Below are 17,656 nucleotides of genomic sequence, written 5' to 3'. Positions count from 1 at the left end.
GCCGACAGCAATACAGATGGTAAATTTCAAAACTAAAATTGACTAAGTTTAATAGTATTCAAGAACTCCCCACAACAAAAAATAATGTAATTAATAATGAAATATTAAAAATTCCACAAACTGATATAATAAACATATTAAATAAATTCATAAACTTACCAAGAATAATATTCCTATCATTCATAATGATTTATCTACTACTAGCTCTAATCGCAACAGTAAAAATTACTAACTTTAAAATAGGATCCATCCGACAAATAAACTAATGAAAATACCGATACGAAAAACATCCCCCCTATTTAAAATTATCAATCATATAATTATTTATATATATATAAATGTAAGAATTATAATTCAATTAAAATTTAATATATATATACATATTTAATGACAAATAAATATATTTAAATATTATTAAAGATTCATTAAAATTTAATGAAAAAAAAAAACTTGCTTTTAGGCTACTTTATATATATGTTATTGGATAAATCATAATATTAAAATTAAATTGTTATTTCCTGACCATTAAGTTATGGGTTAGTAAATTAAAAATTATAAGAAAAGTTTTACAATCTACGGGGGACATTTAATTTTGCGACGGGAAAATTGAATTTATGAAAAAAGCATAAATATAAGACCTAAAACTAGAACACACAGAGAAATACACAAAACATTATAATTGTGGGGTTCAGAGAAAAAGTGGACCAAGACCTTAAATTCAAAATGTTTCCGTTAATTAATGTATTCATCAAACGAAAGTTTATTTGGTATTTGAACCAAAAATTTCAGCGGGCCTTAAGACAAGAAGACTAAATATTTTTGGTAAAATAATAGGCTATAATTTTTTTTCATTTTTTTAGCTTTTTAGATTTTATGTGTGTACGTGACACAGTGATATAATTATTTTTTTTAATATCTAACCCCTATAAAAAAATATTAGAACTAAACAGTTGCGATGAGTTTACGTACATATCTATCAACATAACCAGGCATTAAAATACGTACATTTGATTTCAAAAACAATAGCAATTTTGTATTTTTTAGAATAACCCTATCAACAGGGTGAAAATCACCCCAAAGGTGTTAATTTCACCCTTCATAGGGAGTTGACTGCAAAAAGTTGTAAATACGTGTGCTGTGTGTCCCCCTCACAACTTAAATTGACCTGTCTCGCCTCTGTTTCGTTGGCCCACCCTGTATGTAGCAATAATTTCCTCTGGAAATTCTTTAATTTTTGTTTTTTTATTAGTAATACATAGATTTAACAATATTTTTATTTTAGAGATTTAAAATATTTTTCAAAATTACTTGCAGTTTCAAGTCAAGACACTCGGCACTTTTTGATGTCGATGTCTGATCAAACGCCACCTTGCATTTTTTATCAACGCGTAATAATAGTATTGAATGACATTTTAAGTTTTAACTTGACGTGTTTTTGCACCGTTATTAGCAAGTGGAAGAGCGTAAAATATAAACTTTAATTAAAAAAAAATATTAACCACAGGGTTGTCAGTAACTAGGGTTATTTTGTTATTTTAAATTTCGCGCGTATGGCACACTTTTTATTGCGTAGATTTAGTGACTTTTCTGTCATTCAAACTCTCACTGTACGAACTATAGATACCGCTTTGGTGATCAATCGTCATTATGGTAAAGTGAGTTTAATTTATAAACGCATCTGAAGAGCAGACGATTTGGGTAATTTTTACCGCACGGCGTGTGTAAACGCTTGTAAAGTTCGTTTTTTTTTTTTAAAAAAACTCCAACACCGCACTTTCTCACCACTTTACAACCGGCAACGTCGTCGATGGTGACTTTTTGGTGATAAAATCAAATAGGTTAGCTGCCTAATTGACAATTTGATCACACAAAACGGCCTTTCAGGCTGTGCCGAGTCTTTTCACTATTAAATCATTTGATTTGCAATCCAACACGCTGTAAAAGAAACGTTTTTATCGAAAACACTGCGTAATTTTCAGAAATGTCAAAAATTTGACAATTATTTTCTCACCAAAAATCTCCCTAGGCAACGTTGCCGGTTGTAATGCAGGGGAAGATTGCGGTGTTGGTGGTTTTTAAAGAAAAAAACGGACTTTAAATATAATGTTTCCGAAGATGTCATTTGAGTGTTAATTTGACGTTTACAATTCATGAGGCCAAAAATTTTTTTTTCACTCAACGATTTCGCACATAGCAACCGTCACAGGTAACTAAGGCTTTCGAGCACTAGTGCGGGAAAATGCACGCAAAAATTTTGCTATAGAAGCCATATAGAAAATATCGGTTACTACATATTCCAAGAAACACGCATTGAGACCCTCTTCCCCTAATATTTACTTAAATATGCTAACAAATTACAACAAAATTAATATTTTTTGAGAAAAATGCCATCAGCGCCATCTATTAGCAACTTAATCAATGTTGCTCTTTTGTAAAAACATAACCTCAAATTAACGTAAGAAGTTGCATGATTGATAAAATTAAGCCTTTGTGAAACGATTTATTTCACAAATACTCAAGTAATCGATGTTGGTCATCAAGTAAGTATACTGGGTACTTTTAATTTTTATTATTATAGATGTTTGTGTTGAATGTGCAGTTGCTGCAAGGAGCAAACGACACACCAGAAACTCCAGCAGTGTTTTTAGTTCTCACGGCGTTACTAAATATTGTACGAATTGTTGGAATTGGATTTTAAAGGTTCCGTGTCAGTCAAAGTGTCTGCTACTTCTATTTTATTTTTTAAAGAATCTTGGCTGCTGCGGAAGATTTCCAACCACCATGTCTTTTAACAGCTAAAAAGTCAAGTCTCTTGTTCGCTACAAAAGTAGCACTGCTCCTACGAAAACAATGGCCATTTGATGAGGGTTTGGAAGTTCAAGATATTTGGCGATCAATGATGGAATTTTACCAATGGTGTTTATACCAATAGGTAAGTTTATACGTTTTCCTGCACGATAAGTTAGAAAGTCTCCTGTTGTCAGTCACAACTTGCAGTCTTAATTTCACAAATTCGCATTCCCTTTTGGTAATGGCAAATTCCCGTTTCTGGAATAGAAACCAAAATCATGTCATCTTTAAAGATAACATCACCAATCATCATCTTACAAATTTCTTCTCGACGGCTCTAGAAATTCCCATAATCAAAATCGTCTAAAGTATAAATGTTAAATTTTTGAACGTAAATTTCTTAATATTCAAGCAAGATAATTTTTGATCTTTTTATCTTTGCACGGTGATTTTGTCGGCAATAAATTGTTTATTCTTCCGAAGACATGGTATACAAATGAATACAAATCTTCATTTTTGAACTTTTGCAATGACCGACTTCAGCGACTTCGTGCAAAAAATGTTATACAAGAGACGTGCGGGAATACTTTTGCTTGATTCGTGCGAAATTCCTTCACTCGTGTTGAAAAAATTATATTCCCGCACTAATCATGTAAAATACTAATTCGCAAAAAAATGCCCACGTGCTCGTCTAACGGTCTATTTCCTTAGGTTTTGTTTCTTCCTCCTACTCGACAATTTGCGTTTCTTATTTTTTCAACAACTCAAGTTATACGTTCAATTTAATCTATGTCAAATTTTATGCTCGTGGAGCGACTCGAACAATAGAAAATTGAAGTCGTGATTATTTAAAAAAAAATACAATCCATCAAGTCAAGCATCATTTCTTTTCATAAATACAAACATAGCATCAGGGTGTAATGTAAGGTGTTTCTTATTACAAATCAATTTATTTTAGTACCTTAACACAAAGAACAAATTATCGGGCATTGAATTAAAATTAAGTCATCGAGAGTATTATGTCGCAACATAATTTTCATTTATTAAGGTTGTCGCATGCCTACATGTCGACCTACTAATGGACAAAACTCAATTTTAAAGGAAAAAATAAACAACATTATTAAAGTTTATCTGTCGTGCAGTGGTGGGTTTTCAAAGGTATTAACAAATTCCTTTTCGCTTAATAATAGCAGAAGTTTTCATTTCATTGCATTGCTTGTTTTGTTTGTGTTCACCTAGTGAAATTGTCGAGTATTTTTTGTTCTAATCAATAGGAATATACGTCCCTTTAGCACCGTTTTCTCACGCTTTTACGATTTACTCTCTCATATAATCCAAAAAAGATAAACCTTAAAAAGCCACGCAATGTTGTAAAAACTGACATTTACTAAATATCAACACAAATTCAAAATTATTGGTTGTCATAATTTTATGACCAAATAGAAACAATTAAATGTTGTATCCCCCATACAAAGAAACTGTGACTTTGTAATAAATTATTTTACGATTATGATCACCATTTATTGTTCCCAGTTTCCATTATAAAGTCTTGTTTCATCAAAATTTGTTACTACATGTGTTTGAATTTTCTCAACTCGAATTTAGCCACTCTCGTAAAATTCCGACTAAATCAGCGTGAATTTACGACTTTGCGTTATTAAATAACAGTAAAAATGTCGTTAAAAATTGCACCTATTTCCAGACCACCTGTAAATGCTTTAATGCAACATAAATTCCACATTAGTAGATCCACTATGGATTGAAAATCAAATGTAAATGTCATCGATAAAAGATTACCATAAATTTAAATGAACAACCTTTCTACGTTTTTGTACAACCGCGGCAATTTGTACTTTCTAGTTCCTGGAAGGAAAATGGAGAAAAGTGAGAAAGAAAATCAAGCTCAAATGAACCGCTTAAGCTAATTAAGATCTCGCTTCTAATTAACTTCTTAACAAGCTCATATGATTATCATTTTTCCAGCTCTTGCCGCCAACATAAATTCATGTTATATTTCAAAACGTATTGTTCGATTGTCACCACTATAATGTCAATTCTAAAGGTTGAATCAATTATTATCTTCCTCGTTTACCTCATTCTTCTAAATATGATGATATTGGTAATGTGCAGAGTTAAAATTAATGGTGGTTTTGACAGATTTGATGGTTTAGAAATGGAGTTTACATGCTCGTGACGTTATTTATTTTCGTAAACGAGCAAAAAATCTACGTTTGACGTAAATTATTGTTCCAGGTCGGCGAATCGTTCATTAATTATATTAAAATTGTGTAATTTCGTTTGTTTTGCATCGTTCGCCATAACGGGGCAATTAATGGTGGCGAAAGGTAAAAAATGTGGTTTCGAAATGGATAGCGAGAAAACGAGATTTTACTTTTTAACATATTAGTAAATAAAAGCAAATGATGAACAATGCAATTGCCCAAAATCAGTTATTTATTTTAATTCTTTGTTATTTAATTAATCCATCTAACTGTCAAATAAACCAATTATACCTCTTTGATTAAAACTGAAAGCAGTTTGCGAATGACCTATAAAACTTATCTTGAACTCAACGTTTTATGTTTGGTCGAATTCTCCCCTGTCAACTTCGATAACCGGAGCTTTGGCTGACACAATAATTATGCAATTTTCCAAGCTCTAATGTCATGAAGACATTCAACTTGCATAAATTAAAGTTACTTTATTTGCAAGATTTCTTTTGAAAATGAATGCGTTAATGTATCACTTTACCAAGCAGGTATTTTACATTTTATTATTTTACATGCAAGTGTCAATTCATTTCGATGATGACTCTAATCCCAGCGCTGTACATCGAAATATGTATATCGAAATCACACGATCAATTCACAAATTAATCAAAAATGAGTTAGTTTTTAAAGCTCATACAAAATTTTTATATTTTTTGATTTATCAAATTGAAATTTTACCAGAACGATAATACGTAATAAATTTTTATTAAATTTACATCGATTTTCTTTTCGATATTAAATATACACTCCAATATCGATATAGCCATCTTGATTCGTCTTTGTTATTTAACCTAACCTAACAACCGGGTTTGTGTTTTTCGTTTCGACGACAAAAAATTGTGTTTTCTTTGTGTTCTCTCGTTTTTAGTGTTTATTTTATAATAATGGATGCCGACACGGACAGTGACAATGAAATCTCAACAACACCACCAGACGTTGCAGAAAGTGCGAACATCGCCACAAATCTGTTGCCGAAAAAATCCAAATCGAAGTATGAAAAAACGTATGAAGAATTCATGTTATGGTGCAAAAACAAGAAGGTTAAACATTGTTCAGAAAACATTGTTTTAGCATATTTCTCTGATATCTCAAGTAAAAGTCTGCTGGCCTCATTGTGGCCTAAATATTCAATGTTGAAGTCAACGTTAAATATAAAACAAAACATTGATGTAAGCAAATATTATAAAGTAATTTCCTTTATGAAACGTCAAATGGAAGGTTATGTTCCAAAAAAATCAAAGATCAAAGATCATAACAAATAGATATATACTTTATAACAAACCTTAGTGAGGTCTAAAGGTCGATCCTGGCCCGAAATTTGGGACTGTGCCCAAAAACTGTGTCGAGGAATGTACTTGATAGGTATATTTATAAACACCAAAAGTTGCCGACATGCCTGGCAGTATTTTGACAGGAACGTCAAAATTTATAAACATTGATGATACATTTACATTTCGCGTTGGAATAACATTAAAAACTGTTGATTTCTTCCGAAAATATGAGGTTATTGCCTTAAAAATCGGGATGGTCTTTAAATAAGTGGTTTATTTAACAGTGAAGTAATAGAATCTCACCCACTAGCAGTTTACTATTGCGTTTTTGGAACACGAACGTTTAATCACCTAATTAAAGGATTGAAGACGACAAGAGAAGTGATGCAAGTGAAACTAGAATGAAAACTTAATCGAAATTTTGGCCTACGCGTCCACAAAGAAGTAGTAAATTCAAAATTTGATAAATTAGCTCAACCACTCTAGGTGGAAACTGTCTGATTTTACTTCATGAATGTTTGCAACCGTACTGCTTTACACATTACAAACTTTATGACCAAATGCCCTACTTATGTCAAACTCTGAAAGAATCCTCAAATTCTATAGTATGTCCGGTGAGAGATTGGGAGATTTCGACAGTTGACATATAGGTTGGCAGCAAATTATGCTACAAAATACACTAAAATCACTAAATTCCTACGCGAAATGTGTTGACAGGGTTGTCAGTAACTGGGGTTATTTGTCATTGAATTGTTGTCAAAGGCAAACGCCACTTTTCTTGTGTTTATGCATAATAAGCCTACAGCATAGATGTCTATTTTATATCTAAACTGAGCTACAAATAAGTTTTGCTCCAAAAGTTTCTTACTTTCTTACTGCATTAATGTGCAAAATGTAACGTATCATTGCGAAGTCTTCAATGGCAACTTACGCACCGGTCCAGTGTAAGAAATGACCGCGAAGATCAAAAATTTAAGTTTGTAGGTTAGTATAAACAAATCCATTTTGACATATTGACGTTTGACATATTATCCCCCTCTTTTTCAAAACACCCCAATTAGTACCAACTTTAATTAATGAATTTTACTAACACAATACAATACACTGGTCATTCGTGCAACTCGTTACACTAAAATGGGGGCCACACTATCAATTGGTATGACAATGTTTCTAGCATCAAGGGTGGCTATGAAATGTCAAAGAAATGTGCCGCTCATTACAAATGTGGGTTTCGATTTGTCAACTGACATTTGCTGTTAACCTCGAACATGAAGCAAAGTAAATTTTGAGAAATAAACTGTTCTAAACTTCATTTATTACCTATAAAAGGTCCCAATTTTAGTGGCGGAAGGTGTATATGAGAGCCGAGTGTATCTGGCAAGTTAGGGGTTTTCACCAAAGTTGGTACTAATTTAGCGTGGGGGTGTCAAAATAATAAGTTTGTTTACATTTTGATTGACACTTTTGGTTGAATCAGGAATTTATCGAAAATGCAAAGAGATTTAAGTCTTATTTTATAATAAAAGATTTCTACTTCGTGATGATACTACATGTAAATCTCCAAATCTTTAAAAAGTGAGGTTAGTTTGGACTCACGGTGATCTGCTGTCACAACGACAAATCAAATTTCAATTATACCGACATTTCAGCGGGAAGTTTGAAATTACCAGTGTTTAAATTGTTTTTTTTAATAATGCCGTAAAAGCATCGAATTAAAAAATTACGGTCTGATTGAGAATCATTCAACGAATAATCCACCATTGACGGCGTTTCGTTTGGGGGTTCGAGAGAGCAGGAAAAAAATAAAATTCATTTTCCCATGTTATTTCCTTATGTTCAGCAATCGCTGGAACACCCGGTACATAATTTTCAAAATAGTTATATTCACTATGAAAACAAAGTGGCAAAATAGGGTTTCCGAAGCCACGCTTGATGCTAGAAACATTTATAATCACCTTGTATACGCATTTTTCAGGTGGCGTTAATAATTGGAGTAGCGGGAGACGAATTGTTACAACTCGTTTGTTAATGTTAAACAAACTAGTTTATTATTATTGAAATTGCAAAGCGACATTTCCGGTGTTGACAAGTAATAAATAAACAGATTCTTATGTGGGTTTGATTCAGTCTTGTTAAAAAACCGAGAGCTTGTTGAGTCGAGTCCTTTTAAAATTTATTGCGAAAAACACTTTTATATCGGCGTGAAATTCAATATTGACGTTGTAAAACAGTGGGCTTAAGCATAAATATTGTTGCATAATCTAGGGCCTATAAAAGCCGTGTTACGAGATTAAGTCGGGGTTTTATTGGAGCTTTTTAATTTCATGACACGGCTTCTTCAATTTTGGTTCGATTGTAAAATTTGGACACCCACTTGGTCGATTAAGATGTAAAAACGCGCTTTTGTCTGTAATGGGACATTAACTTTGCAGTTTCGTCTGGTAAACAATGAAATCCTGAATAATGTATGGCCTTCGCTGGGTTTAAAAACATTTTTGCGTAGGTGGTGGTTTATATTAAAATCTCTCAAAAAAACATAAAATTATCGTTTTGTTCGTCTGTGTTGATTAAGCTGTAAATTTGCAAATTTGTCGGTGAATGCGAGTCCAATTTTTCACATGGTAAACAATGAAATCCTGAATAATGTATAACCTTCGCCAGAGCCATAGTTTAGTATATTTGGCTGCACCTCCACGCCCCGCAATCCAGCAATTTATTAAAATATTTTTCACCATTATCAGAGGCAAGTTAATAGCTTTTTTATGGTGTCCATAAACCCATCCACCCACACTTCTCTGTCTTTTCAATTACTATGAAAGCACGTTCTTAGAAGCCATCATCATCATGAGATTTAATCGAATTAAAAAATGATCCTGTCTTTGCAAATCTCTTTGATAAGGACAAGAACCGAATCCTTACAACATCCTTAATGAGTGTCTTGCTCGCCTCTCAATTTATCTTTGGATGAATGTGTGTCAGTGTGTGTGTTCTAGTTATTATGTGGGCTTAAGTTAAGTCTATTTTAAGTTGAGTTGAACGCTATAAATATTAGGAAGGTGTGCGGTCTAGCGCTCCAACTCATGTAATGTGTGTTTTGGAATAGTGTAAAGGTGTTAAGTTTGTTTGCTGAAGGTGGGTGGGCTCTAATCTCGACCCTGAAATGTTTTATTCACTCGCGAGGGGCGAATTATAGATCATAATAGACTTGAGCTTTATTGTTTACACACGTACGACCAGAAGAAGGAGGTACAATAAGCTATGGAAATTTATTATGGGGTGGTCCTTATTCTTACATCATTTTTAATTGCAACCAAACAATATCCACCTGCGAGCAAAACTGAGATGCTAGAACGAACTGCACTGATCTTTCAGCTACTGATTAGCCTTATATTTCAATAGTTTTTAGTCACGTCTGAGAAGTTGCCAATAGTTTTTCCGTTCTAATTCGAAGAAAGTGGAAAAACTAAGAAGAGTTAAAAGAATAGTTTTAAAAAGCGAAATAAAATAGTATTTAAAATGATGAATTTCTCTAAAACTGACAAAGAATAGCTACTTGTGTACCAAGGCCAAAAAGTGTTTCTCTTTTGAGCCTGTTTTTAATGGCCGAGGCCAGAAGGAAGGCGAGGGCAAAATGGCACACACGATTTTTCAGGCCGGAAAAGACTTACTTTAGGCCGCTTTTGAGGCCTAAAATTACTAGATCAAAAGAACTTACCTGAAGTTCGATCGTAATTATATGAGGCGTCCAGTCCGAAGATATCACATTATTGAAAACCATGTAGTACGTGTTGTCTAGTACTTGGCGCACAATATTTAAAGAAGGAAATCCTCCGTTCCCCACTCTTCACTCGTTGCTACACGCTTCCACTCGTCATTGTTTTAAAGAAGCCCATTAACACATTGAAGGCAATGGGGTAATAAAGGGAGGGAAGGGTGTGTGATATCTTCGGACTGGACGCCTCATATAATTACGATCGAACTTCAGGTAAGTTCTTTTGATCTAGTAATTATATTTCGGCGTCCAGTCCTCGATATCACATTATTGAAAACCATGTAGTTGTTTAAAGAATTTTGCCTGAAAATGATGTTAATGAGGAATTGGAAGTCCACCTGGTTAGTCTGTTTTTTAATCGTATAATTGATTAAACAAAACATAGAACTTGTAAAAGTTTGTTATTTAATCAGACTCAAACACTGCCTCTAAGATAGTGGATTGTACCACTGGACGGTTGTAAAATCTAGCAAAAGTTGAAGAAGATTCTGTCCAACCTGCTGATTTTCTAATTGTGTCATAAGGTAGCCCTTTACTAAATTCAGCCGACGTTGAAGCATGTCGCGTTGAGTGGGCCTTAAAAATTGAACAGTCCACGCCTGATAAGAAAAGTGTATCTTTAATCCAACGGCTTAATGTTTGCTTGGAGGCAGGTCCATAAGGTTTCTTAAATGTTATGAACAAGTTGTCACTTGTATTAGATCTAAAAATCTGTGTTAAAAGTATATATTCCCTTAGCGATGTAGCGACCCATAAACTCACTTCTTTCTTATAGTAAGGAAAATTTAAGCATGGTTGCGAGGCTTTTGGTCCGCTCGTCTTTACCAAATCTGGAATAAGGATTCGAACACCCTCTTCTGAGAGAAGAAAATATTTGTCAGCTTTCTTAAAGACGATGTCTGTATTCGCTGACCCGTGGCTAATGCCATAAGAATAATAGTTGCTGAAGATAGCGAGTTCAATATGGTGTCTAATGCGGTTTCTGCAGTACCTTTTAATAAAAATGCTCGCCGGATAACCTGGCAGCAACCAGGATAAGGGTCGATGCCAAAGGATGTCGTTGATGTTGATTGCTAAAAGGAGAGTATAGAAGGTTATCTGACGGTCCAAAACAGAGCGGTTTACTTATGGTAAGCTTTACAAAAAGTGGATACCATGTTTGCGTCTGCCAAAAAGGGACTATAATGATCCCTGAGGCTTTGTCGGTAATAATTTTTTGTAGTACCCTCAGTTTAACGCAAAGGGAGGAAAAGTATAAAATTTACAATTTTTCCAACTCAAAGTAAACGCATCAACTCCCCAAGCTTCTGTGTCTGGATAACGTGATATAAACTTAGGACATTTTGTGTTGCTAGCTGATGCGAATAAGTCTATATCCGGGTAACCAAATCGTTTAATTATCATGATAAAAAAGTTAGTGTTTAGGGAGCATTCAGTTTCCGGCGGCAAGACTCGGGAAGCTTGGTCTGCCTCCGTGTTTTTTGAGGAACTTATATACGATGCGAAAAGCCATAGTTGTTTAGATTCGCACCTTTGCCAGATTGTCCTTGATAAGTTGTTCAGTTTGGGAAATTGAACACTACCCATTTTATTAATGTATGCTATTCCAGTGGTATTATCAGATCTTATTAGTATATTGCAAATATACAATTATTTTTTTTTTTTTTTTTTGTAAAATGTAGTGGACCTAGCAATATGGCTTGCAACTCCAAAAAATCTATGTGATTCTCTTTTAGGGAGTTGTTCCACCAACCATTAATACTGTCTCCATTGCAAAATGCGCCCCAGCCGGTTTGACTGGCATCTGTATAAATTTTGATTTCAAGGCTGTCCTTTCTTAAATCGTTGACAGAATTGTCTACACTTTTCTGCCACCAGATTAGGTCAGAAACAACCTCGTTTGTTATTGACAATTTTGCGCTGTAGTTCCCTTGATTTTTTAATAGAGCTAAGTATTTTGCTCTTTCCAATTGGTGTAGAGGCACCCATATTTGACAGCAGGACAGGCTGAAACGAGTGTCCTCATCTTTATTAAAAGATTATAGACTACGCTTACGTTAGATTTACACTCTTCATGAGTAGCTCCCAATATTAAAAAATCGTCAAGGTAATTAATGCAAATAATTCCTTGCGATCGTAAGGATTGTACAATAGGTTTCGTCAGTTTATGAAATGTATAAGGAGCTGAAGCTAAACCAAACGGTAAGCACGTAAATTCGAATGTTTCTGTTTCAAACTGAAAGCGCAAAAATTTTCGGTTGTTATCTCTGATCGGTATTAAATAATACGCGTCTTTGAGATCTAAGGTTGCAGCAAAATGGTTATTCTGCATCAACCTCGATGCAGTTCTGATGTCATCCATTTTGAAGTGAGGAGCTTCTATAAAGTTGTTCAGGTTTGTCAAATTTAAAATAAAGCGTTTTTGGCCGTTAGGTTTATCTGCTAGAAAAAATCTAGAGATGAACTGATTAGGTTCGTTATTGCATTTTTGCACCGCCCCAATTTTTAATAAATTTGAAATTTCAGCTTTTACGTCTGCCAACTCTTTTGGAGAAAAAACTGTGGCTGTAGGTAGTTTACCTTGAGTTGGAGTTTGAATGAATGATATTTTATAACCCCTAATCCAACCAAGGACAATAGGATTCGATGTTATCATTTTCCACTTTTCGAAAAACTTACTAAGTCGCCCTGCATAGGCTGTACTTACTGAAACAGCTGCCTCTCCTACTTCTTGTACTTGCGTTAGGGAGTGCGTCTGCGATAATGTTCGCGACGTGTGGTTTTCGGGACTTGCCCTTTTGCAGAGCTCGTCTCTCCCAGTCGACGGCTCGGGCGATAACGGTTTAAACTTCCCGCGTATTTTGTCTGTCTGCCGCCTTTTTGACGACTCAAGTAAGTAGAGGTAGGAGTTGTATGAGTGATTTTTATGACTTTACTTAAAGACTCCAAATTCTTTGCCGTTTTTATTCTTTCCCCTAAATCGGGACCGAATAAAAATTCGGAGGGCGGTAACTTGTCAACCTGCTCACATATTTTCTTATTTATTAGAGGAGTGATCAAGTTTCGGCGTATTACAGATACCCGGTGGAAACATAGGCTAAAATACGCCCTGAATCTGACAAACAGGATAACAGCTCTTACTGTATGTTACATCTTTTGGGATGTTGTCAGCTCCATTGAGCACAATGTTAATTCCTTTACTAAGGGCGGACATGCCGCGGCCTAGCTGGTTCTGCATCTCTGCATGAGATTCGTCTCTAGTGACATAAGTTTTCATTAAAATTTGGGAAATTTCTGCATTTAACTGCGGAGGCGCTAGGTTGGAGAGATTGTCTGGTATGGGATAACTGTCTAAAAGAGGAAATGCAATTTCCTTTTTTAAGACCATACCAAAGTATGTGACGCCATCTATTTACCAACGCCTCATAAAGCGTGAGGGTTGTTTGAGTGCTGTCCTCGGGATTGTCACCCAGAATTGTCAAAATCTCGTTTGGTAAAACTTCGTCATTATGAATTATAAGTTCATTTTCATCTGGGATGGTGTTCGAGTGACCTGCAGAGTCACCGGTGAAGATATTGCCTGCATCCCTACACGGGGAAGGCGAACTTGAGGCTTCACTGCACGTGTGCCTTTCAGCATATTTGTTGTCGTCAGTTGGTACACGGTGCATCCGTGACCCTGAACGATACCTAGAATCATTTTCATCTGGGATGGTGTTCGAGTGACCTGCAGAGTCACCGGTGAAGATACTGCCTGCATCCCTACACGGGGAAGGCGAGCTTGAGGCTTCACTGCACGCGTGCCTGTCAGCATATTTGTTGTCGTCAGTTGGTACACGGTGCATCCGTGACCCTGAACGATACCTAGAACCATTTTCATCTGGAATAGTGTTCGAGTGACCTGCAGAGTCACCGGTGAAGATACTGCCTGCATCCCTACACGGGGAAGGCGAGCTTGAGGCTTCACTGCACGTGTGCCTTTCAACATATTTGTTGTCGTCAGTTGGTACACGGTGCATCCATGACCCTGAACGATACCTAGAACCATTTTCATCTGGGATAGTGTTCGAGTGACCTGCAGAGTCACTGGTGAAGATACTGCCTGCATCCCTACACGGGGAAGGCGAGCTTGAGGCTTCACTGCACGTGTGCCTGTCAGCATATTTGTTGTCGTCAGTTGGTACACGGTGCATCCGTGACCCTGAACGATTCCTAGAACGCTCACGCCTAGTGTGCACGTGTGAATATAAGGGAGACCTTGAATGCTCTCCCAGCAATCTCGCTTCCAACCTTTTAATTCGTTTTCTCAGTCCAGTTGAGTCCTCTTCAGAGCTAGAAGAGCGACTTCTTCTTTTCTTTGATTTTCCCATCTCGCTAATTCTAAAAGAATCCATTCTTATTAGATACTTACATTTTTGTAATGTTACGAGATGCGGTACGATCCGAAGCGCCAGAGCACAAGAAACACAATGACGAGTGGAAGCGTGTAGCAACGAGTGAAGAGTGGGGAACGGAGGATTTCCTTCTTTAAATATTGTGCGCCAAGTACTAGACAACACGTACTACATGGTTTTCAATAATGTGATATCGAGGACTGGACGCCGAAATATAATAGTACATTATTACACGTATTTCATAAGGCGAGTTGTAGCACGAATGAGTTTTGACCACGACGAGCGCAGCGAGGAGTGGTCAAATAGAATGAGTGCTACAAGTCGTCTTATGAAATGAGTGTAATATACTATTTTTTCTACTTTGCATTGTAAATAAATTTAAAAATTGCATTTGAAAGAAATTATTTTCGATTAGGGATTTTTGACAAGTTAGGTCAAAACCTAACCTAACCTAACCTAGTTAGGTTGGATGGTTTTGTTAAAAGTAGGAATATCTTGCAAATTATGCAAAAAAAGTATGGCTCCTAATTTAAAATAAGAAAGTTGAATATTGCCTAAAATATACTAAGACACTTAGAAACATTTTAAAATCATCATCTTATAGTAAATTAAAAGCTATTTAAACTAACTTTTAAATTTTTGAAATCGGTTCATAAATAAAAATTCTACAACGCCTGCCGTTTTTTAAAAATCACCCTGTATAATTAATCAAGACGTAAGTTTAGCGATTTCAAATATTCAGTGTTTTATTACAATTTTTGAATCAACAACAGTTTTAAAAAGGGCTTTAAGATGACGTTTTCAAATTCTTATCCTCAGAATTAAAATAGTATTTAAAGACGGTTATAAAATAAATTTTCTGAATAAAATTTGACAACCGAAAAAATATGTAAAATATGTAAAAAATCATTGTCCAGTTTTTGACACTTTCGACAGATAACTAAGCGTAAAGTCAAATTTTTACAAATTATTTGTAAACGTAAAGTGACAATTTCAATTGCAATGTGCATAAAACAACCGTCATTTATCACTACTGCTACAAACGTTTCCACACTCATTGTTAATTTCATAAGTGAATACATTTTACGGCCTTGCGATTATAGATTTTGTCAATTATATCTTTTTTAGGCGATTTAAACAGAAAATGGAATTTTTGGGCCTCAAAATCGGCCTAAAAGTAAGTATTTTCTGGTCGCAAACATTTTTGGCCGATCTATGCTGGCGCCATCTATCCAAAGTTTTGCATATTACATCAAGATACCGACATTACCCCCAATTTTATAATTATTTGGGTAAAATCAAATCGACAAACTGCTGTAAAGTGCAATAAAGACGTGTTGGATTATTGAAAAAATCGTGAAGCTACACATGCCGAAACTGCAATTGTAAATAATGAAAATATGAACTTTTCTGAAGGATTCATAAATATTTTCAATTATTCAATCATAAATAAAAATTAATTAACTTGTAAATTTAATGTCGCCTAAAAAATCTTGTGTCATTTGCCCTCGCCTCGGCCATTAAAAAAAGGCTCGGCCAAAAAAAAACACTTTTTGGTCTTGGTGCACAAATAACTATTACAATTTCGCTTGGTTAAGAATGACGTTCGTAGAGCCGTAAAATTTATTGTTGTAAATTACAGAAGATAAAACAGTTTGATACTTAAAAAAATTGCAATTTTTGATTAGACCTAAAAATGAAACTTTCTAAAATTTCTCTGACTTGTTTAAAATTTTACCTAAAATTTGACACACCTTGTATAAAGTAGTAACGCCATTAAATTTCATTGTTTCCGCTAACAACTATTAGAGGTCACAGAATTTAATAGCAAATTTGGAGTCATTGACTGGTGCTAAAAATTACAATTTCGGCCTTGCAATTATAGATTTTGTCAATTATATCTTTTTAGGCCACTTAAACTGAAAATGGAATTTTTAGGTCTCAAAAGCGGCCTAAAAGTAAGTCTTTTCTGGCCGCAAACAGTTTTGGTCGATCTGTAGTGGCGCCATCTATCCATAGTTTTGCATATTACATCAAGATACCGACATTACCCCCAATTTTATAATTATTTGGGTAAAATCAAATCGACAAACTGCTGTAAAGTGCAACAAAGACGTGTTGAATTATTGAAAATGAACATGTCTAGCAGTGCAACATCAAAAAGCACATCAAACCTAATTCAAACAAATTGTGAAGCTGCAGTTCACCAAACGCTCTAGTGCGGTTATGGCTTTGACTTTTTAAATCGTTTACAGCCACCTTACCGAAATCGAAACAATGAAATTCCTTAAAGTAGCTAGCGTTTATCATTCTGATAGAGCAGTTATTTGAAACTTTAGATACAATTACAATTATTTTTAATCATATTAATACAGGATTTTTTTTTAAATGATTCTTTTTCATGATAATTCATTATCAACATTAATTTATATAAGGCGATGAATGATTATAAATTATCATTAATTTTTGAAACTATCTGATTTTAGACGTCTATTTATTGATTGCTATACTTAATAGAGCTGACCGATAACAATAATCAAGACACAACATTCAAAACACGTCTAGGAATTCTGGATTACCGGAAGTTTCAATGTTTTTTCGGCATATTTGATCTTTGACCCTCATAAACTGCAAAGAGAGGACTAATGAGGGGATGAGATTCTTGGACAGTGAGATAATAAGATTATTCCACAAGTTTACTGTGTCAATCAATCGAGTTATAAGATAATTATTACAATTTTATTTGTAAGTTTCATATAATTGCACTTCAAGTCGTAAGACTGGCCAGTTGGGTAAAAATATTTATTACGGTTCATTTCAAGGCAGATAAGTCAAAGCCATAACCGCACTAGAGCGTTTGATGAACTGTACACATGCCGAAACTGCAAATGTAAATAGAAAAATATGAACTTTTCTGAAGGATTCATAAATATTTACAATTATTCAGTTGTGATAAATGGTTAAATCAATAAATTATAAATAAAATTTAATTAACTTGTAAATTTAATGATTTGCCTTTTTGGCATTGCTAAGTTGCCTAAAAAAACATTTATGACGAAAGTGGTTGATAACAAAATATACACTTCCCGACAATGTTTGAACGATTGTGTGAAATTATTCTTGAAATATACAGAACAGAGTTATGCACCATTTTTGAGC

General features: G+C 34.6%; 2 protein-coding genes across 2 annotated transcripts in view; both read right to left on the bottom strand.

The window, feature by feature from the left end:
- The window catches only part of LOC148180744 (homeobox protein invected-like), a 111,076-nt gene that overhangs the window by 76,937 nt on the left and 16,483 nt on the right, over positions 1 to 17,656 (bottom strand). The window lies entirely within an intron of this gene.
- Positions 11,090 to 14,606, bottom strand: LOC148180745 (uncharacterized). The gene is made up of 2 exons (XM_088045570.1): positions 12,811 to 14,606; positions 11,090 to 11,176 (listed from the first exon to the last, which is right to left on the bottom strand). Exon 1 carries the CDS (start codon positions 14,495 to 14,497, stop codon positions 13,361 to 13,363), a length of 1,137 nt encoding a protein of 378 aa, XP_087901696.1. The 5' UTR covers positions 14,498 to 14,606; the 3' UTR covers positions 11,090 to 11,176; positions 12,811 to 13,360.

This window comes from Gnatocerus cornutus, chromosome 1, assembly GCF_029298725.1.
Source record: "Gnatocerus cornutus isolate USDA-ARS CGAHR chromosome 1, icGnaCorn1.1, whole genome shotgun sequence".
Classification (NCBI taxonomy): domain Eukaryota; kingdom Metazoa; phylum Arthropoda; class Insecta; order Coleoptera; family Tenebrionidae; genus Gnatocerus; species Gnatocerus cornutus.
Note: the sequence above shows the minus strand (reverse complement) of the source record. Positions and strands in the feature narration are given on the sequence as shown.